The following is a 17332-nucleotide window of genomic DNA, read 5'->3' as shown; positions in this document are numbered from 1 at the left end:
AAGTGACACATGTAGCATCTAATGGTGATGTATTTGTCCTGAATAGAAACATTAGTCTTGATTCCTGCATCACCTCAACCATTCTAAACTGATGGAGTACCAGCTGTTCAGTCTGAGTGTATAGCTGTCCCATCATGTGTGTGTGTGTGTGTGTGTGTCTGTGTGTCTGTGTGTCTGTGTGTCTGTGTGTGTGTGTGTGCCAACAAATCCAAAACACAGTAACTTCTGAAACAAGCTTAGACAAGATTTGTTTGTTTCAGATGGTGTGAGTACTCACAGTCCATGTGACCTGCACTGAAGTGGAGCTCAGGACCACAGGGTTGTGCATGCTGACCACCACATCCCCCAGCTCCTTCTGCACACGACGGTGGTCCACCCCCTGTGCTGTGGGACTAATGTCTGGCAGAGAGGAAGAACAGCACTTAGAGTGGACTAGTGATGCTTATCACTCAGTTTCCATTACAATACACCCTCATTACTGTACCTTGTGTCCGGACAGGCTCAGACATGGGGCTGGGGTCCCCGAGCCCCTGAGCATTGACGGCCCTGATGATGAAAAGGTAGACCGTATTGGGTCGTAGGTCCTTGACCGTGTACTCGGTGGTCTTCACGTGGTCTGCCACTGTCTGCCAGCTGTTACTCACTGACTGACTGTAGAAAGAATACATCTATTCAGTTGGGACCAGTCTTTTCATTAGTAGAGAAGAAACAGTTTATTGGGGGCAACACTGGTGGCCTGTGCTCCTAATGACTGGGAACAGCGCTGGGACCGGGAGAATCATTTTCTGCTTAAAGTGCGCTTTCATTTTCCAAATAATTAGCATGTAAATTTAAATACCGGAACATTCCTCATTCTAATTCATTTCTAAGAGTAACTGTAAGAGAAAATCCATCCAGAATATTCTGCTGGAACTGTCCTGGCGTGCTTCAGTGCACACAGAAACACCCACATCTGTTACTGCCATGAAAGTTTGGGGTCACTAAACGTAGCTCGAGGCCATAGGTCACAGACATACCCAAAGGCCTCAATGACATAGGAGGACACTGGGGAGCCCGCCTCTGGCCCCGGTTCCCATGACAACGAGATACTGCTCTTGGTAACATTAGTGACCTCTGGCTTGGAGGGCGGCCCTGGGAGGGCCGTAGCATTGTGCGACATGAAGTCTACGAGCTCAGTGGAGTCTGACAAAGGAAGAAACGCAAAGAGGCAAAATGAATACCTACAAAAGTAAAGGATATCAAAAAACAGTGTGTTCATTTTTCATATGGATTATTAGTATTGAAGCAGACCTCTGACATCCAAGAAGGCACTCCACGATGTTTCTCCACTGGAGCTGGTGGCTACACAGGTGTACAGCCCAGAATCAGACATCTACGGACGGAAGATTATGTCGTTATCATTTATGTTCAATAAACTCTCTGACAGTATGACAACTTTAATATACCTGATACAACTAGAAACCCAAGTGTGATCCCAGTTAAGTATTTGGACAGTTCCATTATTATTTTTGTCCTTCAGGCTCGGTGCTTCAGCACATTCAAATTGAAATAAAATAATGAATGCTACATCAAGCTTTAATTTGAGTAGGTTTACGTCAATATTGAGAGAAGTGTGTTTGAGATGTGACCCTTTTAACACATACTACCCAAGCTGCAAGGGTTCAATAGTAATTGGCCACTAAATGTTTCTTGGGCAGCTGTGTATTGTTGATTGAGAGTTAAGACTTGCCAATTAGACTGAGGTGGAGTTGTATGTCAATATGAGGAATAATGAGGTGACAGTGCAAGAGAGGAAGATAATAATGAGGCTAAAAAACCAATCCAACAGAGATATCAAAGGTAGTTGTTGTTCCCAAACAGACTTCATTCTACGAAAGCTAGAAATTTAAAACTAGAAAATCATTTGTGTGGTGAAGAAAAAGTCTTTTATAGTAATGCTATAGCTGTACATGTTTCCTTGTCAATGATTACAGTTTTTCTCAGTCGCTTTGGTTCGTTTCTCAGATCAGAATTGAAATTCTCAAAACTACTTGTTCAATCTTCACATCATTGTGTCACTTGTGCAAATCAAAAAAGCAGTTTTTCATTTCTTTGAACAAGTTGCAAATGCTTTGGTTCATCATGCAAATGATTATGTTCAATTCTCTGCTGTTTCCTACATTATCAATTGCTTATGTCAGGTTGATCAAAATGTATTATAATGGGTCTCTGTGAATAGTCTCACCCCCCACAACATTTAGGCATTAGTTCATCGCATAAGTCTTTACATGCAAAATGGTTGAACAAGTTGTCATAATATGTCAAACATATCTCTATACATTTCCATTAGACTTATTTTTCTAAATCTGTCCTGAATTGATAAATTGCTCCCAGGTGAATCTTGACTTTCTCTAACGAAGGGAAATGTGTGAAGCATTAGATCAACAAATGATCAACCAGTTTTCTGAAATTCTCAAAGGTGCATCTCATGAACCAACTGGCAAGTATATATATATATATATATATATATATATATATATATATATATGTTACAATGTCTGACAATGGAAGGACAAGGAATTGGACGGGGTCAACAGCCAGAGAGAAGAAGAAGAGGAAGAGGAGTGAGGCTGCGTGGAGGAGGAGTTGGGAGGCAAAACAGAGGAAGAGGCAGAAGAGGCCTTTCTGTATCGCAATGACATGGTCTGTCAACAAATTACAGTACAAACAGTAAAAGCATAAATGTGAATCTTGTCCAGTCTCTTGCAGTCAATACACTAAGGTGTAACTTACAATTTACAATAAGTGTCATCAAAACTTTAGCCATAGTTTACATCAGAACATCCCTCCAGAGTAAACTGTTATATTGACAACACGACTAAGCAATTTGACTGTCTTATCCGTACACAATAACACAAGGACTTTTCATCTGATGGCAGTGACGTGTTCATTGACACAGATATTTACTTTTGAGAGATGAACTAAGGATTTTGAGCAAGAGACTGGCTTTTGCAGGTAATCCATGGTGTTTTGCTATTTGTACGAATTGTTTTGAGAAATTCACTTACTGTTTTGCAAATGTCGAGGATGATTCAAGAAATGTACCAAAGCGACTGAGAAAAACTGTAAGAGAAGACTTCACCACCATAACATCAAAGGATTCACCAAGAGATGCAAACCCTCAAAAACAGAAAGGGCACGCCACAGTTCACAAAAAACATCCAACAGGAAGCTGGAGCTACGGTCTATGGAGTGATGCAACAAAAATCAACCTCTGTCAAAATGATGGAAAGAGGAAAGTGTGGAGAAAAACAAGGATCGGCTCATGACCCAGAGCCACCACCTCATCTGTCAAACACAGTGCTGGTTCTGTTTTGGCTCTGGTTCTGGTATGACTGTCAATGGTTCAGGCGCGATGGCAGTTTATTGATTTTGTCACAGCTGACGGAAGCAGCAGCACGACTGCAGAGGTAAACAGCAGCATTCTGAGCTCAGATTCAGCCAAAAGCATCAAAACTCATTGCACCGCATTTCATCATTCAGCAGGACAACGATCATAAACATACGACCGGAGCAGCCAAGGAGGTTTTCATGGTGAAGAGGTGGAATATGTTTGTCTAAAGGCTTGAACATCCTCAAGCTGGATTCCACTTGCTGGAGATCAAACTGAAGGCAGAGAGACCCACAACAAGCAACAGCTCAAAGTGTGGACAGTGAAGGTCTGGGAGGGGAGATACACAGTGTCTGGACTTCATTGACCATAAAATATCAAATATTCTGATTTAGTTTGACTTCATGTGTATCTGTTCAATAAGTTTTAACCCATAAACTTTGGACACAAGGTGTAAAAAGACTATATCTCCCTCCCAGTTCTTTCTACGGTGATGTAAAGCCTACTCAAAGCTGAGACTTGGTACTTTCTTTTAGCTTATGCAATATTATTAAGAACAGAATCTAAAGACCAAAAATTGTCAAAATCAAAGAGGTGATGTCTTTTCCATGAAACTGGCCTGTAGAGATTGTCTCTGCTCATCCCAATAACACCACTAATACAGCTTCCAGGCTATGCTCTTCTGCTGTGCTGTTTGACTGAATCCAACAGTCTTTGTAGCTCTGATCCCAGGTGGTTTCTACAAGCTCTTACGTCAGTCCGGGCTTTTGAAGGAGGTTCACAGCTAGTAGTACAGTAAAAATGCATTAACCTCCACTGGCCTGCATTTGGCTTGAGAACAGGCCCGAGAGTGGATGAGAGGAAACTCTAACACCAGCCAATGAAAAACAAAGAGCCCAGTAAGAGCTTACATTAATTTTCTTAATTGATTTCCTCCAATAATAGTCACCCCCCCCCCACCCCCCACCTCCCCATATTCCCAGAGCCATCAACATTATCCTCATCAGTGCTGACGCAGGAAAGAAGAGATATGACAATCTATTTCATATTGGCAGTACCTCAGGAGTCACTCACAAGTGTGCTGGCTCTCTAGAGAGAGGGTGACACAGAGAGAGCACTTTGACACTGTGACAGGACACTGTATATTGCAGTTCCTCCATTATATTACCCCCTTTAAACTCTGCTTACTGGTCCCTGTCCTTGAGTCCTTGACTCTAACTGCTGCCTCAGAGATTCCGACTAAATTGCAGCGTTTAATGACTTATAAAAGTCAATATTCACTATTCATCTTTTAAAAGCAACCTGACTGCACTTGTCCATTTGAATTACATTCAGCTGACATCAGTTGCCAGATGAGAGGATTTCTCTTTCCTCTTCTGCATGCAATAGAGTGATGTGATGTACTAACACAAAAAACTTAACCACTAGACATGTGTGTTTGTATCTATTCACTGAATATATGATACATGTGATTCCTTCTTTACACGCCGAGCTGTTTTCATTGACAGTGCAGTGAGGTGGGTGAACACACACACACAGTTAGGAGTTATTGCCAATGGAGAAGAAAAAGGACTTGGCCTTGTTTACAACAGTATGATTATTTACATGCACATCTACAGGAGATTCAACTGATCTTCTATTTGGTTTAAAATGTTATTTAATAATTATTTGTTTTACAGATAGATAGACAGACAGATAGATAGATAGACAGATAGATAGACAGACATATAGATAGATAGACAGATAGATAGACAGACAGACAGACAGATAGATAGATAGATAGATAGATAGATAGATAGATAGATAGATAGATAGATAGATAGATAGATAGATAGAGTTATCATGTAGTTGAACCCAGGATCAGCTAGACAAATAATTATTCTGGTTTATTTCAGTAGTGGTTAGTGTTGTTTTTGTAATAATATTACCAATGGCCATCATTGCCACTGGTAATAATGAGACTGTACACAACATCCACCACTCCAGCTAATTGCTGAGATCTGAAAACACAGCTGCTTGTTTAAAAATAAGATCTAATGAGACAATGAACATGAGTCAGATGATCATACATGTTTAAAACATTCAGGCTTGTTTACAACCTGGTTGTTTGTCTGACAGCAACAGTGCCCTGTTCCCATATCTCAGCTAGAGTACGATGAGTACGATGCTATCATACCTGCTACAGAAGATCCCCAAAACTATGAAAATAAATTGGAATAAGGCAGAATTATCCTTCAACTGTGGTCCACCGTGCCACCTAATGCTACGTCTACAATCCCACATGCTAACACCTGTGTATATGCATGTCTCTGTATTCCACTATAACCCACCCTGGTGCTCTGGATCTGAAGGCTTCCGTGGTCGAGCAGGGAAAACCGCGGGTCCTTTCCGAGCAGACTGGCCCCGTTCTTTCTCCAGGAGACCGTGGGCTCTGGCTCCCCAGATGCCTGACACCTGAGAAGGGTCACACCTCCCAGCGCCTGTGTTTGGTTGGATGGGCCCTGCCGGATGATGGGTGGTGGGCGGTCCTTCAGGGCTGAGGATAATAATCAAGGAACAGGTGTTTATTATTTGAATACATTCTTAGCAGTGTAATTTTGATGTCATGGTCTTGGCGTGAAAAAAGAAAAACGTAAGAAAGAAAAAAAAAAAAACATGACCTTATCACAAGGTGTTAATTTGTGATTGCAGTAATTGCATTAGTGATTGCAGGCCCAATATGTTAGCGCTCAATCTGATGGATTTGTTGTGAGAGGAAGTGACTCTTTAGTGAGCCTTTTCCACAGTAGGGCAGTGTGCTCATGGCACTGCATCACACCTTTGAGCTTTAATTACTAGGTGAGGATTAACGATGCTTCACCCATGGTGCTAATTACCATACCTACTTTATAACACCCCTCAACACATTCTTGCCTGTCCTCTCTCTTACTCCTCTGACTCATGGCTGCACCTCCTCCCTCTTGGCATCTCTCACCCCCCCCCCACCCCGGCCCTAACCCCCCCACACACTAAACTAAACTCTGAATTAGCATGCCAAGCAGAACAACAATACATCTCTTTTAAAGCTTTTTAAAGCATGTTATATCGCCCAGAAAACAGCTTCTGCACTGTGCAATAGTAATTTCTCGAGTGCTGAATCTCTCTAGGCCTTGTAACTACCCCCCGCTTTCAATTTCCTCACTGCTGCTCTCCACTGTTATCAGGTCTGTCTCCATTCGCACAAGTGTTTACAGCAGGTTCCTCCTGCCTTATCTTCCATCACACCTCCTTCAGCACAATGAGGAACACAGCAGCTCCAGCAGAATGGGAGTGAAATCAGGTACAACTAGCTGAAGCACAGAGTACAGTGAGGAGAACCAAATGTGATACTCCGTTTTATAGACAGAAAACTGTTTGCTTTTGTGTAACAATATAAACATCATCTGCTGCACATTGTGTTGTTGAGAAGCATCTACTGGAATATGACTGATATGTGACTGTTATGAAAATGAGATAAATGCTTTTTATTTCAGTTGAACATGAGATTAGTCTCCATACTGATTATAGACAGTCTAACGTCGCAACATTACATCTACTGTACAGCAAGCTATCAGAATCCCAACAGACGAGAGAGCAAACACCAACATTATATTGCTGTTCCTGATTTAGCAGTTCAGTAAGAAATGCAATCATGCTCTCCAGCTTTAGAGACAAAGGTAATAATAAAATGTTGCTTTGGAGGTTGTTCGTCACTTGTCCTGACCAATGGCCACTCAGGCTGCAAAACAAACTGAACTGGTTTACTGTAGATTTGGAGGCAAAAGGATCCAGTTACTAGCTACATGCGTGCCACTGAGTGAATGTTTATAATTAAAATATTAATTAGACGAGTCAACATAGTCAGAGCATCATTTTCTACAAATACCACCATACCACGGCTCAAAACTAGAGTTGAGAGGTAACTGTCAAGGTTCTGGTTGGTACTCTTTGATCAAGCATCACAGCAGTAGCCACCATTAGCCTCCAGGTATCCTCAGTGTCTGCAGGAATAGGTCAGACAGGTTCAAGCTCACCCAAAATCTATCTGGTATCAAAAACTCACCCCCTGTGGGCTTGAAATATGGCTTTGAAATATGTGCAGCTCGGAGAGCTGTGGTCATCTTGGATTCACTGCAGTTGCAATGGATTCTAACAGTGACCCACTTTCACATCCACAGAAAATTGTCAGACCACTTCTGCGGTATTTCAGCTGTCTATCCCTCTGCTCAGAACACTCCAAACATCTTTCAGCCACAAATGGCTGAATACGACTTTGTTTCAACCCTCACACACAGTCTGCCTCAGCTTGCATGCTTGAGTATGTGTGCGCATCATGGAGTGCAAGACTCCTGTTGTTACACTGGTTAGGAGAACTGTACGTACTAATTCTGCACCAGAATGACTACAGCTTCAACTTTAAAGGTCTTCTCCAGACATGTTTCAAACAATATAAAAATATGTATGCTGCTGTGATTAATTTTTTTTTCAAACAAATAGAAACCTAAGTCTGGAAGCACATCAGCACTTTGCTTCCTCGAGAAATCTGGATCAGGCCTTGTGTCCCGCCCACCACCTGCTGGCTTCAGGTGGACAGGTGAAAGAGCAGAGAGTATCAAGATGGTGAGAGGAGGAAACATCAGAGAGACTCAGCCACATGTTTGAGCCTCAGTCAGACCCAGACTCAGAGGAGGAGTCTGAGACCAGAACCAGAGACTAGCAGACGGATCAGGACCGTTAGCACAGTTAGCATCTTTTATTTGTTGTTTGTTAGCTTGTAACTGGCAATGTGTTAGCAGTTGTGCTAATGCTAACTCTCACTATCTCTGTACTGAGAAGGTTTCAGGTGTATTTAGCCCCGCCCCCCCATCCCCACAAGTTGACAGGATTGGTTCCTCAGGTCTGTGACGTATGAAACCCTGAATCTGTGTTTATGAGACTATCATTGGTTCATTGCAGTTCAAGGTGGAAACACTCAGTCATGGTGTTGATGATTATTTCACTATCACATGTCTGTATTATATAAAAACATCATATGGACGTTAACAAGGTTAAACACTAGATTTTCATTGGAAGGAGTCTTTAAGTTGCAGCAAGGACCACATCTAGGATCCTCTTTGACACATCAATGGAAAGTGATCTTCCATTATTAAGTAAAGCCATAAGCATCCAAAACTCCAGTAGGCAACTCTCTATCCATCTTTGTTTACAGCCATCAATCAAAGGCAGTCCTCCCATCCCTTGTGCTCTGCACCAAACATTTGGATATTGATCCATCTCCTCTGAGTGACAGAACAGGAGTCATTTCCTCCCCAAAAAAAACTTCAACAGATGTTAATTTAATAATGTGTGGGAGAAAAAGCCAAGAAATAAATGGAGAGAAGGGCATAAACAGCTCCCAGCTGGCAGCGGCTCAGCACTTAATGCTGACATTAAAGCTTTGTCAAAAAAAAGTGCAAAGTGTCTCTCCATCAAGGAGACAGCTTTATTTTACACAGTTTCAGTCTTTTCAGACCATTCACATTTACCACAGTGAGGTGATAATGAAAAGGCTGACTGTGGGTGACGGGCTTTTAGAACATACAGATGCATGTTCAGCTTTAAATGTATGGGCAGACAAATAACCTGTGGTATACTGGTATTCAATGTTTTATTAGGTCTGGATAATGCTACAAGCTTATGTGTGTGTTTTTTGTATGATTTATAACCCAGTAAAAAAAAATGCACCAACATCAAATGCAGAAAACCATTGACAAGGCTTTTAAAATGTAATGCATGTTTTTGCTGACCCAGTTTGAACATTGCCAAAACAATGTGACTTCAGGAAGCTAAGTAAAATATGTTTGGTGGTTCAAACATATCTGAAAGTCATGAGAAGAACGTGAAGAAGTCCCATCACTTTTCAGCACCATCTCCTCTACAGATCAACTCAGTTACAAACTGCTAAGTTTATACTTCATATCAGAAAAGCAGTGGTGTTTCTGTCATCTTTAGCTTTTTAGAGAAAACCCTCCTGGTGAGATTACCTGTGTATTGAGCCGTGCAATCGTGCAATATTGTTTTAAGTATTCACCAATACTGTGCATGTACCTCCCTGATGCATAATGTATCTAACAGGATGTAACAATGGGATGTAAGTATAAAATGTTCAAACCTAACTTTTATGTAACATTAACTAATGTTGGTGATACTAAATCACATCATCATAGTTTTCATATATTAATACACTGTATTATAGATTATATACATTTGTTATGTGTGTTTTCGGACTTACCGTCTGATACCTCCAGCTGCGCCTTGGCCATGATGCTGCCCGCTACAGTGAGGGCCTGGCAGATGTAATACCCTGCATCAGAGCGTTGCACAGATGAGATGGTCAGCTCTCCGTTCACGGACACAAACACGCGGCTGTCTCCCTGTGTCGGCTGGTTGGGAAACAGAAGATCCTGCAGGGAGTGCAAGTAACGTTAAGTGTTATGGGATTGAATTAGCATTAAATGTAGAGCCTGGAACCTTCTGCTGTGTGTTTTGTTCATGGCCGCCCTCTCCAGTGTGTTTCTCTGTTGTCGAGAATGAGAATGAGTTTATTTGATTTTAACGTTACATCTTTGACCAACATAACTGACTTTTAAAAAAGAAATCACCACTGTGCCTTCAATACATTTACATACTCTGACAATTATGTACATTTCAGTTAGAAAAGTGGGTCAATGTCTCTTTCCTACTAAGCCTGAATGGCAGTTTACCCCCAGAGTGATAATCTGTGCTGTGATAACCTGCAGTCATGGTCATGAAATTGAGGCATCAGCGTTCTCCGTTTCTGCACCCCAAGCAGACAAGCTGATGGGCAGCAAAGGACATTAGCCTGCTTTCATTATGTCTAATGACTCTAATGCAGCACATGACATTGTTTCTTGCTAAGTGATTTGGCTGGTCAGACTGGCGTCGATTGATGATAAATGACCACTTCATCTATATGTGGGACAGAACTATATTCTGCTGTCCCCTGGTTTGATCCTTTTAGTCAGATGCTTTTTTTATATTTTACATATTTTACTTTTGACGTGGTTCCAGAATTTATGTGTATAGAGAGAAATAATCAATTCCCCAGCATGCACATATCCTTATAGACACACATGCACGAGTACATTTGTTTAAATCAGTATTCTCACCTGGCTGCCCTCTCGTTGCCAGAACACAGTGGGCTGAGGTTTGCCCCTGGTCTCGCAGGGAAAGGTAGCTGTTCGTCCTTGAGCCACAATCTGGTCACGGGGTCGCACCACAAACTGGGGTGCCTCTGAGGTTAAAGGTAAAATAAACAATAACACAATAGCAACACATTGGCACAGAGAAGTGTGTATTATAAAGGGCTGCTTAAAAAAAAAACAGTTTGGACTGAAGGTCCAGCTGCAAGCTAAAAGGTTCATGCATTAGGTTTTGTCTCATTTGTTTGAGAGCTATTTCTTGACTATGCCGGTCACACAAGCCATTCATTCAGCTGCCACAACATCAGAATGAATGATACTAGCTAATTAGCAGGGTGCCTTGATGTCCTCGATTCAAGGTTTTCCACTAAGGCGTATCATCCATATCTGGACCCCCATTTGAAAAAAAAAAAAAGTGAAGTGGTAAATCCACTGCTGCTACAAAACACTGCCAGGGGAAGTCAGGGGCTGATCGTAACAATGTAGATATGCATGTTCAATAATAGTCTGATGAATGTGTTTGTGGAATGCCACAACAGTACATGCATACTGTACGTGTTTGATCAAAAACAGAAAGAGAGCAACGCATGCACAATGGGATCAGCTCTTACTTACCAACGGGGCGAGCTGGTGACACAACAATGGTGTGGGTGAGATTAACACACGACAGAGAGAAGAGGAGCAGAGGAGTAGAGTACGGGGACAGAAAAAGAAAAGAATGAAAATCAGAAATGAATGAGATGGAGTTGGGTTTCCATCCATGAAGATCAAGGAGGAGGGGGGTAATGCTCTGGTCACCAAAGGAGGTGAGTTCATGGGCCTCAAGGAAATGGCACCTTGGCAACATTAAAGGTGGTGATGGTGGTGGTGGGGGGGGGCGATGCCAAAACCCACGGAACAGATTTATCAGTAGTAAGACTTCATGTATGTATAAAAATAACACATTCACACAGATGTGTTTGTATATCATCGTCTGACTGATTGTCATATATTACTTGTCTTGTCTCAACCTATCACCAACAGATAACATAACAACACTAACATTTAAACTGACTCTGCATCAGTGATCTATGTTATCTGTGTTAACTATATACAGTTGCTAACATTATTCACCTGAACACAATCACAACTCTGGCTTAACATAATGGATATAAGTCAGACCGTGCCTCGACTCCAACACAAATCTTAAAATACACCATGGAGCTTTTTTTTTCAAGGTGTAAGACAACTCATGCATGAATAATAGGGACAAGAATAAAAATTTCATTATAATAAAGAAGGAATGAACAGTTAATGTCATGAGATCTATGATGTACGGTATGTATGACGACGTATGAAATATTCATTCAGGTGTTAAGAATGTGCCGCTGGTTGGTTGCAACTCAAACGTTACTTTAGTTGTATGAACAGTGTAATGACAACATAAAGAGCAGAAAGCAGGGAGGAACACTTTTTTAATTTTTACAATATCAATCTTTACTATGAAATAGCTTCCTCCCATTGATATGGTGTAAATATGGAGTGAGTGGGCTGGAGGGAGAATACGACCCCCAGGAGAGGTCATAACAGTTCACTTAAAGCTGGTTAGATTGTTCATATCTGGGGCCTAGCTGGAGATCTGGGGCAATCAACTACATCAGCCCGTTATATATGAAATAAAAGCTGAGGCCAGGCCCAGCCTCTCAGCAGGGGGGCAATAACACTCGTAAAGTGGGCAATAAAGGACTGATTGTCCTGCGGCCTGCTTTGGGAGATACGAAAAAATACCAGGGATGGGTTATGAGCTTTACCACAAAGTGAGTCCACGAGCAGTTACCCACCTCTGATGGTCAGGTAGGCAGAGGCCTCCACTTTACCCACACGGTTCTCTGCCAGACAGGTGAAGGTTCCCTGATCACTGACTGACGCTTTTTTAATCTTCAGCAGGAAATCCTCTTTTTCATATCCGATGTCATACCTGGCAACACAGAGGAAGAGTGACATCGAGTCAAGTGACATCTCAGATTGATTTCATAAAACTGGAAGATCAGAAACAATTTCATGTGGATTAAAATTCACATTTGATTTTTTTTTCTTTTCTTTTTTTTTAAATCAAGGAAATGCAATCAACAAACACTGAAATTGAATCAAGGTTGTGTAAACTTTTTTTCTGTGCTTTTATAAAGGTTGTGTCATTTTTGATAGAACGAAGACAGACTTTCTAAGGCAATTAAGACTCTCAGCTGCACAGACTGTGCTACGGAGGCAGAAAAAGGGGAGCAATTATGCTGAGATGAAGGCATGGCAAAATGAAAGGTGCTTTCAGCTGGAACCCTGACTGTTCCACTATTTCAATATTTATAAAGACGAGCCACCCACTGTGGTGTGGGCTTTGCACTATTCTATGCTATATGTGCGTGTATGAGTGTGTGTGTGCGTGTGTGTGTGTGTGTGTGTGTGTGTAGGAGAGAGCAAGCAAAAAGAAGGGGAGACGGAGACAGAGGGAGAGATAGACAAACACTCGGAGAGTAAGGGAGTGGCACAGTCTGACAAACTGAATTTGATGAATGAGCCAAGCAGTAAGAAATGACTTATTCATAGAGATGTTCCATGCATCAGTGTGTATCCACCAGTGCAGCATACTGTAATGCAGCAGTGGTGCAGTTAGAGTGAGAGGAACATCTCAGCTACCAGAGTTTAGATAAGTGCCTCAGAGGGGCTACAGACAGAATGAGTATAGGAGGAGCAAGGAGTCGGGCTCTCCCTCTCTGGGGTCCCCTTTGGTATGAGAGATCCTGTGAAATTGTCTAGCCAGCCATACTGATTCAGAGATGGGAGACAAGTCAGGCAGAGAAATGGCACAAGGGGTGAGAAAAAGTCACATCTGAAATAGATGTTCCAAAGGGTGTGGGCAGAATATCGACGGGGGTTGTGGGGTCTGTCCAGAGTCTGGTGAGGACTCCATTCACAGCACATCTCTGACCCAGATACAGACTTCCCAGGAGGCTGACGGGTTTCGAAAAGAATGAAAGAAGTGGAAGGAGGGAAGTGAGGCGAGGCAGGTCTGAAAGTAGGACATGTTTCTGGAGTCAAGGGCTACTGAGGTAGAGGGCACGACACAAGCAGGTAGACAGACAGACAGACAGACAGACAGACAGACAGACAGACAGACACACAGACAGACAGACACACAGTCACTATAATCTGCATCATAAACATTGACACATCTCAGAAGGTGTCATACTGCCTCCTTATAGCACTAATGGCTTGTCACAGGTGTTTGTTAAACTTGTAGCACACGTAAGATGAAAGATGACATTTCTCAGAAGAAACAGCTGAAGTCTAATGTGAGAGAGATGACTCACCAGCATCACACGTTCTTTATTTGCTTTAGTTTCATCTGTGTAGTCGACACACTTGATGTATTTGGATTACCTGCTAGCAGTTTTAATATCATAACAAAATCATTTCCAATAATGTCTATATATAAATAGTCAGTACAAATTTCCATCAGTCCAGAGCTAAAAATAAACTCATAAAACAGATGATATAACTGCCCTGATATTGTACCCAGTGCTGCACCGATAAATCAAGTTATGCATCTCGACCATCTCTCACAAAGAGTCTGGCTCTGCACAGGTTTACGGGGGTTATGAAACATATCATAGAATTGACAGACATCAGTCCATAGACATAGGTCATTTCTCATGATGTGTGTGGAACAGAAAGAGCGCTTGTTTTGTATTAATGTCAAATTACCGTCGTATATTACGTCTCTCTTGGTCAGATCAGTTGGTACGCACCAAACTCAGTCACATGATTGGCTAACACTCCACGTACCGAAGGTTTGCATTCAACACCCGAGACACAAGGAATAAGCTACAGAACACTAAAGATATACGTTTTATATTTATTTATAAGTTATCCACATTTTAGAAACAAAACCTTCCCAAAACACAACTGATAAGACTGTTGGCTGTGTTCTATGATCTTGGCGTCTCGTATGTTCAAAATGTTCCTTGTGCGTTATTTCAATTGTACTGTAAATGGTTTTGGACTATCTCCTCATGAATTGATTTTATTCTGTTTTTTATGTACACTCAGGTCTCAGGTGTCTCACTGAAGATTAACAGAGTGAGATGAAACATTAAAAAGAAGAGCTGTTTAACCCTAAGAGAGAAATGAAAAGGTTTAAATGGATGGTCAGATTAGATAATGAGACATACTGTATTTAAAAGTATAACATGCTGAGAAGTGACTAGACTGTAACAACCCACATGACAGGATGATAACGACGGTTAGAAAGCAATTATCATATGCCTATTACATGGGTACACACAGCACCACAAACTGGCTTCAGAAATGATCACAGAACTGAATCATCGCCTTTCCCACTAACTGGACATCATGCATCACAGTTACTAATCCCTGCAGGGCTAATGTATTGGAGTGCTTTATATTAAACATGTGCTCCTGCTATGTGTCCATCTCTGGATCCTTCAGTGCCTCAGTGCCTGCCGAGCTCTCCTTCACCATTTATCCAGCATCACTTTTACTGTATTAATATTCACACATGGACACAAACACACACACACACACACACACACACACGGACGTATGCGCTGCTCACATTCCCACATATTCCTCACCTGCCGCGGGGAATCTCCACGTCCTCTTTCTTCCAGCGCAGTGTAGGCGGGGGGTCACCGTGGACCTGACACCTGAACTCCACGCTCTCATCAACTAAGACCACCTGGTTCACAGGCCGCTGCGCGAACACTGGTCGTTCTGGATGTGGGCAGTATACATAACACGGGTGCTAAATATATACTTTCGACAGAGTGGTAAATGCTGTATGTGTTAGTGAGCGGTAAATAAGAAAAAAAAAAAGTCATGCCCTATTAGTTGTTGACACAGGCACATCTTCTTACCAAACACTGAGAGCTGAGCTTTTTCACTCTCTCTCTCCCCGACCATGTTGGCCGCCACACACACATAAATCCCTGCATCGCTCTTCTTGGTATTGGAGATGGTCAGCTTCCCCCCACGTACCTGACCACACATGCATGTAATTAGAATCACCCAGTTCAATATGAAGGCCTTTACATTGTAAAAGTGAATCACTAAGTATGTGATTGAGAGTGAGGGTTGTGTTGAAGGCGGAGGAGTGGCCCCTGGGAGAGTAACCCACCGTGACCCTGTCATCTTTCAGGTCGAGACGAGCCTTATCTTTCCTCCAGAAGGTGGTGGGTTCAGGATGGCCGCGTGGAGGCTGACACTCCAGACTTGCAGCCTCCCCGACCGCCACCACTGCGTCCTGTGGGTTCTGTCTGAAGTCATCGCGTAACACTAAGAGACAAAAAAAAAAAAGGGCGTTACTCCGACTGTAACAATGACTCATTCAGTTGATTAGTTTGAATTTGCTGCTCAATTATGTGACCCAGAAAGTTGCACCCCATCTGAGCTGTCATGGACTAACTGACCCCGACCATCTCTGTCTAATATGAGTCTAAAAGATCATTCTTGAAGTAGACTGCCTCGCAGGACCCTCAGCAATCTATCTGTCTTTAATAATACAGTTTTCCCCCTGAGGGTCGGGTACAGGCTCTCCTTTGATCTCTGCAGATAAACCTGAGAGTGTGTAAAGCCAGGTAGGATTAACAGGACAAGATGCAGGGGAAAGACACCTAGAAACATAAAGCAAAGTAAAACTGTAGAAGCAACACAAATAAGGAGGTTGAGAACAATAAGTGAAAGATCCTGCATTAAAAATTCAAGCAACACTAGATCTGTAAAGCCCTACTACAGGCTTCCTTCAGGCTACATCAGACAATGTGAAAGTGTTGGATAAAACAGATAACCTACTGAAGCTATACATCACTCCAGAACACACAGTGGTATCTGACACACACGGATCATCCTCTGGGGAGTATGAATGAGCTCGTGCAGTACGGGAGTAGTAAAGTTTGTGCGACAGGGAAATTCAAAGGGTCCTCTGAGAAACTTTAACAGCCAAAGACAATTCTGCAACAGGATATTATAAATGCAATACAATATGTGAGAGAGAATAGACGCTGTATGAGTATCTGGATGAGATTGATGGTCGGAATATAAATGTTTGATGGTAATAAAAATGGATGTTATGGTTATGAATAATACTGGTTATTTCTATGTGGGGCGGTGAAGAAAAGCTGGTTATGATGGCTGAAAACATTTCAGTGCAAAGCTAAGATGTGGACCAAAGACTCCTTCAGCCCGAGCCGTCATTGTCTTTCTTCAAACTCATAAAATGCCGTGGTCGACTCCGCAGCATCAAATGCTGCACTGTGGCCTCTGACTTCTACAAACAGAGGGGGTGATACAGGTCCATGCGTTGTGAAGTTTTCAGAGCTATTATTCTGACTAATAAAACATGACAGTTTCACTGAGACTGAAACCCTGGATGAAAAATGGCAGCTCGATGATGGGCCTGAATTCTGTTGCAGTTACAGACCTTGGTTTCTGGACACGAGGTTGTACATGTATCTTCACATCTTCAGAAAGGAGCGGTGACCGGTGATATTGACTGACTCAAACAATCCTTTATGAAGCTTTATTAAACAAGGGAAGATGTGCAAGGTCTCATTTAGCGTCATGGGGACAATGGTTTCAAAATGTCTTTATTAACAGCAGCAACATTCACTCTTAAACGTTATAGTGTCACTTTTGAAAAACATACCCTGAAGGAGGGGCAACAACTATATAATACTAAAGAAATAGCACC

General features: G+C 42.1%; 1 protein-coding gene across 2 annotated transcripts in view; it reads right to left on the bottom strand.

Moving 5' to 3' along the window:
* The window catches only part of LOC130182082 (roundabout homolog 2-like), an 80341-nt gene that overhangs the window by 23688 nt on the left and 39321 nt on the right, over nt 1-17332 (bottom strand). Inside the window, exons 3-14 of one of the 2 annotated variants that reach the window (XM_056396652.1) lie at nt 15761-15918; nt 15501-15621; nt 15219-15357; nt 12411-12547; nt 11206-11217; nt 10558-10682; nt 9660-9831; nt 5701-5906; nt 1291-1372; nt 1017-1182; nt 485-651; nt 278-399 (exon numbers count right to left, since the gene is read on the bottom strand). In XM_056396652.1, the coding sequence (XP_056252627.1) occupies nt 278-399; nt 485-651; nt 1017-1182; nt 1291-1372; nt 5701-5906; nt 9660-9831; nt 10558-10682; nt 11206-11217; nt 12411-12547; nt 15219-15357; nt 15501-15621; nt 15761-15918 (1607 nt within the window). The remainder of the gene's footprint in view (nt 1-277; nt 400-484; nt 652-1016; nt 1183-1290; nt 1373-5700; nt 5907-9659; nt 9832-10557; nt 10683-11205; nt 11218-12410; nt 12548-15218; nt 15358-15500; nt 15622-15760; nt 15919-17332) is intronic. The other variant, XM_056396651.1, reaches the window with a different exon arrangement.

The sequence above is a fragment of the Seriola aureovittata genome, chromosome 15 (genome assembly GCF_021018895.1).
Source record: "Seriola aureovittata isolate HTS-2021-v1 ecotype China chromosome 15, ASM2101889v1, whole genome shotgun sequence".
NCBI classification, from domain to species: Eukaryota; Metazoa; Chordata; class Actinopteri; order Carangiformes; family Carangidae; genus Seriola; species Seriola aureovittata.
This window is presented reverse-complemented; position numbering and strand designations above follow the sequence as displayed.